This window comes from Haliotis rubra, unplaced genomic scaffold (genome assembly GCF_003918875.1).
Source record: "Haliotis rubra isolate DU_JTF1 unplaced genomic scaffold, ASM391887v1 Scf6, whole genome shotgun sequence".
Classification (NCBI taxonomy): Eukaryota; Metazoa; Mollusca; class Gastropoda; order Lepetellida; family Haliotidae; genus Haliotis; species Haliotis rubra.
The window spans coordinates 3,143,053-3,158,192 of record NW_025767301.1 but is presented as its reverse complement, the minus strand read 5'-3'; the positions used below and the strand labels follow the sequence as shown (position 1 = coordinate 3,158,192).

The 15,140-nt window shown below is 38.5% G+C and overlaps 1 protein-coding gene across 1 annotated transcript in view; it reads right to left on the bottom strand.

The window, feature by feature from the left end:
• The window catches only part of LOC124255374 (synaptotagmin-17-like), a 97,599-nt gene that overhangs the window by 19,879 nt on the left and 62,580 nt on the right, over positions 1 to 15,140 (bottom strand). The window contains exons 5-6 of the mRNA XM_046689270.1: positions 13,544 to 13,695; positions 1,003 to 1,167 (exon numbers count right to left, since the gene is read on the bottom strand). Coding sequence (XP_046545226.1) covers positions 1,003 to 1,167; positions 13,544 to 13,695 — 317 coding nt within the window. The remainder of the gene's footprint in view (positions 1 to 1,002; positions 1,168 to 13,543; positions 13,696 to 15,140) is intronic.

Sequence of the window (15,140 nt, the reverse complement as noted above, 5' to 3'; positions counted from 1 at the left end):
TTTCAGTACTGATTGTAAATATAAAAAGGATATATCTTGCCTCTTCATCGAGTGAATACATATGTTTCAGTACTGATTGTAAATATAAAAAAGGATATATTTTGCCTCTTCATCGAGTGAATACATATGTTTCAGTACTGATTGTAAATATAAAATGGGATATATTTTGCCTCTTCATCGAGTGAATACATATGTTTCAGTACTGATTGTAAATATAAAATGGGATATATTTTGCCTCTTCATCGAGTGAATACACATGGATCACAATTTCAGTATTGATTGTAAATGTACAAAAGGATATATCGTGCCTCTTCATCGAGTGAATACATATGGGTCACGGTTTCGATATTGACTTAAAGGTGATATTGGGATATATTTTGCCTCTTCATAGAGTGAATACATATGGATCACATTGTTTATACTATTTGTAAAGGTGATGAGGGATATATCGTGTCCCTACAAGATTCACTGGATGGAGGGGCAGGAAATAGCCCTGTAACACCGTCACAAACAGTAGAGAAGTTATTCTCTAACAACATTTATTGTATTCACAACAAAAGAAACAAGAACTGCAAGAAGATATGTTGTAAGGCACATGATTATGCATGTAGGATACTAATGCATGCACCTTTAGCATAAACACTTCTTTACATAAGTGTGTGTATGTAGTAATTGATCATTGTTTCTACGGCTAATCATTTAAAGATATATATATTGACGTGAATGAAGGACAAGGCTCAGACAACTTCGCAGTTCCATCATTTGTCATTTGAGTGGACTAACGCTTTAGAATGCATAGATCCATTTGCCTATTAATGAATGTCATAATTACACACACGCACGCACGCACGCACGCAAACACACACACATGCACAGGCACACAATGCCACCCTTACATGGCCCTTCCTGTACACACAAATGTAGAAAGAATTGGACATGGGCATCAAGGCCAAAGTGTCCCTCTTAAACGTGTAGAGGCTTAAAGCGCACACCGACACTTACCTCGACTATGATGACTGTCAGCGTGGTGTTGTCGTGGGAGAATTGTAGCTGCACCTTCAGATTCCCTGTGGGTTGCACGGGCGGGGCGTACCTCGGGATCATCTCTTCCAGGTTCAGGTCATGCAGGGCAACTGGAGTGTCTGGCAGACCTATACTGCCCTGACGCTGTAACAAACATAAGTCACACTTTAGACAGCTGTACAGGGCAACCGAAATGTCTGACAGACCTATACTGCCCTGACGCTGTAACAAACATAAGTCACACTTTAGACAGCTGTACAGGGCAACCGGAAATGTCTGGACAGACCTATACTGCCCTGACGCTGTAACAAACATAAGTCACACTTTAGACAGCTGTACAGGGCAACCGAAGTGTCTGGCAGACCTATACTGCCCTGACGCTGTAACAAACATAAGTCACACTTTAGACAGCTGTACAGGGCAACCGAAGTGTCTGGCAGACCTATACTGCCCTGACGCTGTAACAAACATAAGTCACACTTTAGACAGCTGTACAGGGCAACTGGAGTGTCTGGCAGACCTATACTGCCCTGATGCTGTAACAAACATAAGTCACACTTTAGACAGCTGTACAGGGCAACCGAAGTGTCTGGCAGACCTATACTGCCCTGACGCTGTAACAAACATAAGTCACACTTTAGACAGCTGTACAGGGCAACCGGAGTGTCTGGCAGACCTATACTGCCCCGATGCTGTAACAAACATAAGTCACACTTTAGACAGCTGTACAGGGCAACCGAAGTGTCTGGTAGACCTATACTGCCCTGACGCTGTAACAAACATAAGTCACACTTTAGACAGCTGTACAGGGCAACCGAAGTGTCTGACAGACCTATACTGCCCTGACGCTGTAACAAACATAAGTCACACTTTAGACAGCTGTACAGGGCAACCGAAGTGTCTGGTAGACCTATACTGCCCTGATGCTGTAACAAACATAAGTCACAGCTGTACAGGGCAACTGTGACACTTAAGACACGTTGCGCAGAACAACCCGCTTACGTTATAACATATATAACACACTATTCTATCCTTTTTGATCCAGGTAATAGTTAAACATGGAATTCCCAAAACGTAGTCGCCAAGAGTTGCTTTCACAGAGCTTACAACACTCTCCAACACGGAACATACACGTTAAACTTGGATACATTGAATCCAGAGCCTGTGATAAACACACGGTATAACTTCGTCGAAGCCTCTCCCTACTGCAGCCTCATTGTTTACAAAGAACCGCTTTCCCAAATAGACGTGTATAGTCACCCCCTTTACAACCGATCAGCAAAGTTGAAAGCTGTCAAGTTGTCACTCTTTGAATCTGTCGACATTTGTTGATTACTATGGGGACTGCTCCCTACAATGCTTCCTGAGACCAATTATATTCCTTAGACCGTGCCCTCCACTGATGGTTTTGACAAACGCCTGTCTGTATCGGACACCGGGTGTCTTGATTGGGTCTTTAGGGTCTTGATCGGGTCTTGATTGAGTCATTAGGGTCTTGATTGTGTCAGCCCTAGTGTGATGGCACCGGTATAGGCAGGCGTGTGCTTATATTATCAAACACATATTTTTGACGTGGTATGGAACTCTGTTTTTTTCTACCAATATCAGTTCAGAAATTAATTCGTGACAGGCTCAGTACTTGCTAAAGTCTAGGAAATATCGACAGACATCATAATGAATATATTCCGCAAAATGACATCTTTTATCAATTGATCGCGGTCAGGTTGCAGCCTCTTTTCTCCTTATCGTGGAGATATTGAATGTTTGTGTCACATTTGATCCCTTCAACCATCACATAAAAAGTGATGGTTCCAAGAAATGAAAGCAAATTAGCGTAGATTAACTTCATAGGAATTTGCGTCCGTCCTCAAGAGGTCATAGATTTCCGTTTCTAACTGTATTTTGTACATCACAAACACATAGTCGGGAGGGTATTTGCATTTAACTATAACCATAGACTGTTGAAACCGATTTCATAACATGATTTCTTCCCTAATCCCTACCCATGGTCTGACGTGCAGGTATCAGAGGCTCCGTAGGCCCAAGCAATACTCAACATCATTGTCGATATTGTACAGAATATTGGTTCTGCCATAAATCCCCCATAACATCATTGTCGATATTGTACATTAACATCATTGTCGATATTGTACAGAGTATTGGTTCTGCCATAAATCCCCATAACGATATTGTATTGGTTCTGCCATAAATCCCCCATAACATCATTGTCGATATTGTATTGGTTCTGCCATAAATCCCCCATAACATCATTGTCGATATTGTACAGAATATTGGTTCTGCCATAAATCCCCCATAACATCATTGTCGATATTGTACAGAATATTGGTTCTGCCATAAATCCCCCATAACATCATTGTCGATATTGTACAGAATATTGGTTCTGCCATAAATCCCCCATAACATCATTGTCGATATTGTACAGAATATTGGTTCTGCCATAAATCCCCCATAACATCATTGTCGATATTGTACATTGGTTCATAAATCCCCATAACATCATTGTCGTATTTGCATTATTGTACAGAATATTGGTTCTGCCATAACATCATTGTCGATATTGTACAGAATATTGGTTCTGGATCATTGCGACATTCAGTATTTGCATTCCATTTGCGAGCGGAGATTTTGTTCTATTTCCTATGCTACAACGATAGTAACCTGAAGGATTATTAAAGTTGTGTAGTGAACTGCACGACTACTAATGTCGTTAATTGGAATTCTACATGCAACATCACGGAGTCATTTCACAAGTTTGTCGTGCCATGGCACATAGTAAAAAGCCATATTCAGCATCACACAACCCTTTAATATTCGCAGATCGTGATTAATCCTTGAATTGATAAGCAAAAGCAAACCCATGCAAGGTTCGTCTTGTGTTATGCCAACAGACCTTCTTCATAGAACTACTCAGAACACCGTCTTATTGGCAATCTCACACGGCTAAATGAGAAAAAAAAGCCAAACCCATTTACGGCAGGACAATGGCAGCAAGGTAGTCAACGAGAAGCTTGATCAACATAGCGTGTTTGTTTTAGGGTTTTCTATAGGCCTTTGGACACCTGACGTTGCTTCACATCTTGGATTTAGTTGTGTGCGATTAGTTGATTTGTTGGTCTGTTATTTCAGCCGAAAATAACTTATACTATCTTCAATAAAATGTTGGACCTAGCGGAAACTAGTAACTAGTGTTTATGTTGCTGAGCAGGACTCGCCAACGAAACTGCTTCGTCAATTAGAGGCCAATGGATGTTTTCTACGAATTAGGACCTCGTGAAGCTGCTTCAGAACAAAAACAACGGTGCCTATTCCCCCTTTCCGATTGCCCCAGCATACTTTACGGGTTTGTCGGAAGTCACCTTCCGTTGCAATCGATTCCCTTTGTATTTTCGTGCTCCTCTTTCACGTGAATAATCTTCGTCCGTCTCATGCACATCCTTTCATGATTCGATTATGTTATTAACAAGGTAGATAACTGCTCTTGCCGGACAAATGTTGTGGTTGCCTGTCAATCCTAATGGATCAGTCGTTGCTATAGTTACCTATTACATCATCGTGTTTATTTTCAATAAATTTTTCAAATATCCGAGCTAAAGTCCTTCAGTTAATCCGGCGGCTTCAAGAAGTTGTTAATAACCTAATCGATTTTCAATTTAGCAGGTATGAAGGATGAAAGGTAGTGCAATGAAGGCATCGGATCGATCATATTAATGTCAACATTAATGAAGGAGACAATTCCGTCAATGTATGACTACAAAGTGTTAGCATGTACACAACAAACTAAACCAAGTCAAGACGATATAGCCTTAGGGGAACGCCCTCGTTTGTTTGTTTGATCCCGCACTCGGCAATATACCAGCTATATATAGTCTGTAAACTAGATAATAGACTCTGGACTAGATAATCCAGTGATTGGTGTTGTGGGCAAACAACCAAGCCACCGGGCTAGACACCCAATACATCTGGTTGTCACTGGACCAGTACAGGTTGCTAGGGACCTATTCTAATTAACCTGGAATCCAAGGGAGATTCGCTTTATTCAGTCTCGTGTCCTTGTGACATTAACAGAAACCAAACATAAACCTGTAAAATTTAATATGGTATACAAAAAAAGTAATAATTATCATGCATAAAAATGAAGATGAATTCCTTGAGTTCTATGTACGCAAGAGAAAATGTCATGGTATGTGTTTGTATCTATGAAGGGCAACAGGTAAATGTCATGGCATTGTGTCTATGAATGCAACATGTAAATGTCATGGTATTGTATCTATGAAGGCAACAGGTAAATGTCATGGTATTGTGTCTATGAAGGCAACAGGTAAATGTCATGGTATTGTATCTATGAATGCAACATGTAAACGTCATGGTATTGTATCTATGAATGCAACATGTAAACGTCATGGTATTGTATCTATGAATGCAACATGTAAACGTCATGGTATTGTATCTATGAAGGCAACAGTAAATGTCATGGTATTGTGTTTGTAATCTATGAAGGCAACGGGTAAATGTCATGGTATTGCGTATGTATCTATGAAGGCAACAGGTAAATGTCATGGTATTGTGTATTCATCTATTAAGGCAACAGGTAAATGTCATGGTATTGTGTATTCATCTATTAAGGCAACAGGTAAATGTCATGGTATTGTGTATTCATCTATTAAGTCAACAGGTACAATGTCATAGGAAAATGTCATGGTATTGTGTATTCATCTATTAAGGCAACAGGTAAATGTCATGGTATTGTGTATGTATCTATGAAGGCAACAGGTAAATGTCATGGTATTGTGTTTGTAATCTATGAAGGCAACAGGTAAATGTCATGGTATTGTGTATGTATCTATGAAGGCAACAGGTAAATGTCATGGTATTGTGTATGTATCTATGAAGGCAACAGGTAAATGTCATGGTATTGTGTATGTATCTATGAAGGCAACAGGTAAATGTCATGGTATTGTGTATGTATCTATGAAGGCAACAGGTAAATGTCATGGTATTGTGTATGTATCTATGCAGGCAACAGGTAAATGTCATGGTATTGCGTATGTATCTTTGAAGGCAACAGGTAAATTTCATGGTATTGTGTATGTAACAATGGAGGCAACAGGTAAATGTCATGGTATTGTGTATGTATCTATGCAGGCAACAGGTAAATGTCATGGTATTGCGTATGTATCTTTGAAGGCAACAGGTAAATGTCATGGTATTATGTATGTATCTATGCAGGCAACAGGTAAATGTCATGGTATTGCGTATGTATCTTTGAAGGCAACAGGTAAATGTCATGGTATTATGTATGTATCTATGAAGGCAACAGGTAAATGTCATGGTATTGTGTATTCATCTATTAAGGCAACAGGTATATGTCATGGTATTGTGTATGTATCAATGAAGGCAACAGGTAAATGTCATGGCATTGTGTATTCATCTATTAAGGCAACAGGTAAATGTCATGGTATTGTGTATGTATCTATGAAGGCAACAGGTAAATGTCATGGTATTGTGTATGTATCTATTAAGGCAACAGGTAAATGTCATGGTATTGTGTATTCATCTATTAAGGCAACAGGTAAATGTCATGGTATTATGTATGTATCTATGAAAGCAACAGGTAAATGTCATGGTATTGTGTATGTATCTATGAAAGCAACAGGTAAATGTCATGGCATTTGTATTCATCTATTAAGGCAACAGGTAAATTACTTTCAGTCATCTATAAACGTAGTTTCCCAACTAATTTGCCTTTTACTTGAGCAGTTTCGACTGATAACCGAGCTTAAATTTTTTCTAATGTCGACGTTTGATATTAATGATTACAGAAGGCGTTTAGTCGTCTTATTATTTATACCATGTCACTGCATCCAATAATATGACCAGATAACGTCCAATCACCCAAATGAACTAGGTTCAAAAATACTCCTTGAGATATCAGGTGCACTCCTCCTTTCTGGTGGGTATTGTCGGTTTTACTTTGAGCAGCGTTAGTGGACATTTAGCCTTTCCTGACATCCGACCAACATAAGCATCCCTTAATTTGACTAAAATTTCCCTAAAAATGTTTGTACAAGAATATAGAAGATTCTTTTCCCCGTGAACAGATTATGACCGATCGCAAGAAATCTTAAAGTAGTAGTTAGAATTGTCTGAAAGAGATGTGCTGATCGTAACATCATTAGGAAGATACGTGAAGCTAATCGATGTCACATTTTAAAGTAAAATCGTGGTTTTTTTCGTGTAAATATATTCAAATGTAATTTGAGTCGCACAGTTCAGAATCTAACCATGAAAGATGCGATAAGCAAGTATTCAAGTTCCCGTAAGTGTTTACCTGACACCGGGTGCTCATGAAAAATACCAACGATTTCCAATCGTGTTTATATTACGAATCTTGTGTATTCTGTCAAAATGTTTTGAACTTTACCAACAAACAGAAACAAAACTATTTTCATTCCTTTAACTATCTGTATCTTGGTCTTCTGTCACCTTGAAACCACAGTCGGTTCGCGAATACATGACATGTCGGCACAATTTATATCTAGACCTATCAGTTTACAGGTGTTCAATTCTCATGAGTATCGGGTAATTTGATCTCTATCAATAGGGTTCGCTATTGATCAGTCATAAACAACAGACTTAATTACCAACTATAACAACAGGCATAATTCGGGGAAACTACATCACCTTTTGTTTCCCCAGGTTCATTAGTTTCTCATTCGGTAGTGGATAAATATAGTAATAGCCAAATCGAAGAACACAATACAGGGATTAGGCGTTGTAATGAAACACGTATGTAAGGAGTAAGTCTACGTGTATCTACTGACTGTAGTCGACTGTTCTCGCCGTAGGTCTGTCAGCGTGTTATGGCGCAGATGCCCTTTGGCATATCATGTACAAGGAATGTATGTTGATAGGAAGAAGATCGAAACGTAGTAATTATGTATAAGGTAATACAAATGCGCATTATCTTTATAGATACTTTCAAAGTCGGGTTTCTCGAAGTCCGAATCTGTAGTTTCTGTAGATATCATGACACTATTTTGTTTCGTCCATTGTCTTTAGACAGATGTACGAATGTCAATATTCTTGGGCCTAAACAATTTTATTATCCATATGGTGAAACATAAACAGTGTCATATATATCATATGTGCACATGTGCACATATCACTTTTGCCTAGCAACCATTGTTTCAGAATTTGTATTACGTCATTAAACAATTGAACGTGACGTCAATGAACAGGGCTGTCACACTTGCTTGCCATGTTTTACTGCACAAATATACATGACTAAAATGGATAATAAAGAAATTATTACACTCGCAAGTGTGCCACACGACTTATACGAAACTCGTGCAAACTTGTGTATTGCCCTCGCTCTCACTCGTTTCGTATAAGTCGTGTGACACACTTGTTAGTGTAATAATCTCTGTGTATAATTCAGTCAGAGGGAAAAACATGAAAACAATGCTCACGTATGTGCAGTTTTAACTGTTAACGAGATCTTCTGTCTCTATTTTCATTTTAACAAGACAGTCTTTTGTAACCTTTCAAATGGAACTCAACGGCAACCTAATTTGTCATTCGTCGCAACGTCGTTTTGTTTCCGGTGGGTTTCAGAGAGCATCATTAAAAAACGGACTGTCATATTAAAAAATCCCATTCTCCCCAAACGGATATTTCCGGAGGAAGCCAGACATTCCCAGTTACTATTTTTGTCGGTTAAGTAAGAGAATGGCTGTGGCATTTCGTCGTGATGGTATGGTACCAATGGAAGGCATTGTTAAGTCATGTTAACTGATGTATTAGTCCCAAGAGGGACCACACTCTGTTCCTGTAGTTTCCTCATGTCTTGGAGCAGTTGATTGGGAAAGGTTCCATGTGAACGTCAGTACAAAGGAACTAAAAGTATAATTACTCACGCCAAACGCCATTGGAGAGGCACCATTATTCCACCTTTCTTCACGTGGCGTTATCGAAATACAAAACGCTAACGTCATGGTTATGTATATGTACCGAAAGCGATTCCACTGGACATAAAAGGCAAAATAGTGATAAGTGATAAGAATAGAAAATCAGCAATGACACCGGGTGTTCGCCAAAAAGGAGCAATCATAGTAAACCCTTTCCAAACTAATTCAAGTAAATTATGGAAATATGAGCGGCATATGGTAACTACATTGCCGGTTATACGTGTCTGTGTTTTTCAAGCACTGAATACAGACGGTATTGAATACCGCTTTGGTATTGACGTTTATACGGATGTATTATTGAAATGGTTTTTTTTGTGTCTGTCGTATGATTATTTATATGGGGCTTCGCAGAAAGATCATTACTCGGAGTAGAAACTAATTGCTGTATTAATATTCGTCGTGGTATAAATCAACAGTATTCTTGATTTTTGCCGTAAAAAACCTTTTGCCGAATCTTGACAGAGTTGCTTTCACGTATATTTGTAACTATCTTTATTATTTATATCTTCCTCCAGCATTTGACAAAGGTGTGATTTGAGGCGTTGTCTCATCACACTTTGTTAATTAACTCATGACGGTACTTTGTTGGATGACGTCAGTGTATTCTAAAATAGCGTCACTGTTTTCTTTCAAAGCAATCCAAATTGGACCTAAACGACAGACCTATCATGTAGAAAGATTCAGTGACAATGAAATAGTTTCCCTTATATCATAACGATGACATTAATACCTCTGTTCAAACATACTGCCACTCTGTCATGGTGACAGATAATTGGTCTGACCAAAGGTCAGGACAGCTAAGAATGGAAATAATAACTGTCATTTCAAATGAAAGATTTGAACTGATAATGGTTGCGCCATGTTATAAAATCTTACCCAGCTGCCTAGAGACCAGGGCAGTCATGCTTAACCTTTCCGCAAGCAACTGTTTTCAGCACTGAATTACAGTCATCCATGCATAAACGTTTACCACTAATGTGCCATGTTCTTCCAATGGAACTTCGTTTGGCAGATAAGCCAGAATGATTTGTGTTCCAGTGCTGACCGTTTTAATTACGTACCTCAGACTTTTAGGGGCATGTACGCTGGATTATACAGATGCATGCACTGTGTTTTCACAAATTAGGCTGACATATTTGTAAGTCGACAGTGACAACTCAGCCTTCATTAATGTCAAATTACAATGTGCGAACAAGACTCTTAAACCTTTAACCAATAGTATCATTTCTATGCACTAGAAACATCTGTAGTGTTAACATCTGCTTTAAAAGGAAACCCAATATCTATATATGATGTAATATTATACTGTGTGCAGCCACTTATTTCATTTTATTTGCTTTTCACATCCTGATAATATTCAGTGTATCTTAGCATCTATTTTAGTACGTGATTCATATAAGGTCAAGGGCATTTGACGTGATTAGTAACGGTCATTTCAATTTCCTGAATCCACTATAACCATGATGGTGAACTTTTAAGTGGAGATGGCAAAGTGGATTAAGTGTTGTACTGGGTAGCCAAGCGTCTAAGAGCCTTATCTTGGAGGTTAATGGCCGTTCGAGTTCCAGGGGAGTAACAAGTTTGTTTGCGTTTTTAACAATTCTAGCCACAATTACTTCCTACTAATGTTCAATTTCCGGACGAATAGTTTTAGACGGATAATTTGAGGATTCATCTGAACGATGGGATCTTACTTAGACAAAAGTGCAAGTAGGATAAATATAACTTTAATTACATGATGTATGCGAAAATAGCCAATTTGGTTCATTTCATCGTGCACGTTCTATATTCAACAACTTTAACATTGCTACAATATTTCTTCAATAGCATGTTCATCAAGATAAGTATAATAATAAATGCAATAAAAACATGTTCATAATCATTAGAAATCTCAACTAAAAGCGGACGCTATATTTCGATTTCGACCATAACATTGTAACAGCTATTTTGCCATCTACAAACAGTGGAATCCGTTTGTGAGGATAGCCAACACTGGAAATTCTTTTGGGCTGACGTTTTACGCGATAATTATTATGAATCCTCCCCCACCGGTGTTCACATCTAAAAGACACGCAAGGGCAAGTCAATTGATTGGGAACAATTAGTACAAGTCGGGGAATTTCGATCACTGATGTATCAAATTTGGAAATGTCCTACAAATGTCAAACATTGAAGTTTTTGTAAGCATCACTGAGTTCTTGAATGTTGTAACTGGTCAGGCAATTTTGGGCACTTTGAAATCTTCGAGAAAACCTCAAAAGCTTCGATTGCACACCAAGAGCTGCGAAATGTCAGTAACGTGGATGTGATTGACTATTGCTCCACACAAAGAGACAGTTTATTATCGGAATGGTGAAGTCAACCATCTTAAGCTCGTGAAGAGGTATTTTGCCACTCTCATACATCTAGGTCCATAAATCAAAATGTGAAACAGATGAGGTGGTTTCACGTTTCACTTCTGTTTCTAAATCAGATGTGTAGTTACGTGGGAGGGAAATAGCTGTTTGACTATAATTGAACGGCATCCGTTCATCGATATACCTTCTCCACCTAACTCCCTATTTTTTTCCCTATCCGAGCAGAAATTCTGATTCGTACGGAGCCCAACTGGTTCACATTGGAATGTCTCGATGACTTCCCAAATTTCAACAAGATTTTATCAAGATGGAAATCTAATATTAGTATATTTCACATTTTTCTTTCTCAGAAAAATTCAGATGGTATGTACTTGTATTTCTTACAAATTGTTCTGAGCCTTTGGAGTTTGGAGGCGAGTATACATTACACATATAATATCAACAGTAACAAATACGAGGGTTACTAGACATCTCCCCCAGTTAACATATGGCCATATTTGTGCCTTAGTATTTCAAATGTCACGTTCTTTGACCAAACGGTTAATGTTGCGAGGTTTGCATTATAATGGTTGTGGTATTTGAGATCCAGTCATAGGGAACAACAACAAACTTCGTGTAAGGCTGACAGCTACCCGCGGATAAATGAATCTATTTGAAATCCTGTTCCTCTTTCTCAGTTTGTGTATTGTACCAATGACGACCCCGTGCAGTGACAACCGACCCTAAAAGACTTTCAACAGGTTCCTCATCCTTTTGACCATATATAGGCATATGGTTTGATACAACATACACAGAGGTTTAGAAAGGAACGCACTTTTCTGAATAAACCCAAACCACAATTACCCTGAAATTCACTCTCCTAAATCGCTGTTCTAAACCAAGAAGCACCCATACTGCTTAACGTTGAACTTTAACAGAATGATAATTCGTCCTTAAGATAATCAAGAAATCTTTTGGCATACTTACAAATGCTATATCGCTATTGTTTTCACTGAAAATAAGGACTTTCAGTAATGGAACTGAAAAATGATTTCATTTGAAGGTGGATAGACGTACTAGTTCAGTTCATCATGATAATTGCAAACAAAGGGCTGTGCATCACAATATAGAAACATACAGAAATATAACGTGCATTCATTGGCAACAGAAGGTTTTGAAGGTATATAACAGAGCGTGAGATTTATTTGAAAACTGGCATCAATAAATATCACTGGTCTATTAAATCCATGTTTGGGATCAATACACACAGTACATCGTTGTTCTAACGAGACCACGTGAGCAGAATGATAATTAGTAAGCCCTCGTTTGCAGTTGCTGTATGACACAAAAACAGTGGGTTTATGTTATTATAGGGGATGATGGCGGATTAGCCACTGAAGACAACGTGTGGGAGAATAGTTAACAAAGCTGCTTATTATAGACACGTTGTAATCAAATAGCGCCATGTGCTTCCAGGTGATGCTTCTATTTGAATATTGATAATCAATGGATCATATGATCATGACGGACTGATCTGATGTTCAAAGGGACAGATGCCAATAGCGACCAGGATCCAGGAACAAAGCATAATAAGGCCTTCATTTTACGACCAATAAGTCATGTACCCTCACAATTTGATTATCAGTGAATCACACAATGGTCGTCGGGGATATTAAGGCATTCATAGGAGTGTATGAAGACTGATGGTATATTGGTAATATAATGGGGGTGGGATGTAATCGAATCTACCCAAACATGAGATCGATAGCATGGATACACGTCAACTGGACACATACTGGTCACTCGATACCTATTTGGGGTTTAAGGTTTTGAGGAAAGGGATGTAAATCTATCACCTTTAATATTACGAACACGTTTATTAGATAAATATCGCATTCATTCTTGAAATGTAATTTGGCAGGATTTCAGTGAAGGACCTCGAAATAATTTTACAAAGATAAACAACGTCAATGACACAGGATAACCAGTTTCGATCATCCATCGAAACCAGTTCATTGGAAATAAAACATAAAAGGCAAAGAAGCTCTGAAATTGTATAGTGAGTCACTCGCAATCACTGACGACACCGGGTGTCTGTTAAAAGTACCATGAGAAACTCACACAGTGTACATAAAGAGCTGAGGTTAGCTGAATTTGTATAGACAAAATAATGATATCAAAATATGCAAAACCTACCGATTTTGGTTTCTTTTTCTGGTAAGGGGGGATAACCGCCCCTGTTTGATCCATAGCCTGAATGCTACTGAACACCAAGGAGGAGAGAGTGGAACGACGTTCTCCATGGTAACGTTGTCGTGGCGTTGATGGGTACATACTCCGATCGATTTCTGAAATATATATACATGGATTGACCCAATGCAATATTTGGGTACATAAAAACACAACAGTTTAAGTTCGTCTGAGACCAGTTTAACGAAGCGGTCACACAGCTTCGGATATCCAATACTAGAAAATACAAGCACGACTCCCCAAACACTAAGATTACTTTGAGGAATGGCTCAGGCAGTAATCATGCTAGGAAATAGCTTATGGATATTTAGATTTAAATGAAAACATTCAGACCAACTAAAGCAATTGAACTAAACTGTCGGAAAAAAGAAAGTATATCACAGAAAATTAGATTCGACTTGAACATTACAAACGTCTCTGGGCTGAAAACAGTAACCTGTTACGAGATAATCATTGAAATACACAAAAGTCATGCAATATCAACTATGATACTCGGAACAGATACATCACCATCGCACGCCATGATTTGGGATTTATGAGGTTTTGGAAACGTATATTCATCCATTCATCCACGTACCATGACCAGCTCACGTTCATTTCTTGTAGGTATGTATGTATGTACGTATGTCGTACGTACGTACGTATGTATGTATGTATGTATGTGTGTGTGTGTGTATGTGTGTGTGTGTGTGTACGTGTGTGCGTGTGTATGTATATATGTACAAGAGGTTCTGAAGACAAAAACGAAAAAACCTCCCACAAATATCACTAAAAAGTGATGATGCCATTTGTCAACCGCACCATAATGAGTGCCAGCAACAATTGGTAACAAGGAACTGGTTGTCTCCGACTTCGTACCTATTAAGGACATAAATAGACAATGTAAAACTAATGGTACTTCCAAGGTACTAGAATAGTGACTAGTAACCTTATCGTTGGCCTAATTGAATATACGTTTCCAAAAACTCATGAATCCCAAATCATGGCTTTTTGCCAGAGACGCAGATGAACGTTTCTGTGACAGGTTGTTGAGGACTATGCCCTTGAGGGAAACTGGGAGTCCTCCAACTGTCTTGGCACCAACTCCATCTACTTATTCTATTGTCATTTCTAAATTTCATCTTATATGACCAAAGTTAATGTCTGTGTTCCGCTGACTGGAGACACAAGCAAGCCTCTCCGGAGGGTGGAACAATCTACCTGTCAACGATGTTGGCCATAATGACGAGCCAATTCAGCAATGGAAACTATTTAAGAGCAAGACAGAGATAGGCAGCCATTTTATGGTATTGATTTTGGTTCTACGACATAAAACACAAATCCAGTTTCACAGACCTGTAAGTGTAAGATTTCAAAAGAGTATATATTCCGTTACGTATTTTTATTACGACAAAGAAAACGTTTCTCTAAGAGCAATTTCCGTTAAACAGAAAGAAAAAATGTTCCTGGTTTGTTTCACATAGTTCTTTTCTGTAAAGATAGTACGATGGTGAGATCAGTTATAATACAACATTATATCATCGTATAGACAGCATTGGTGGTG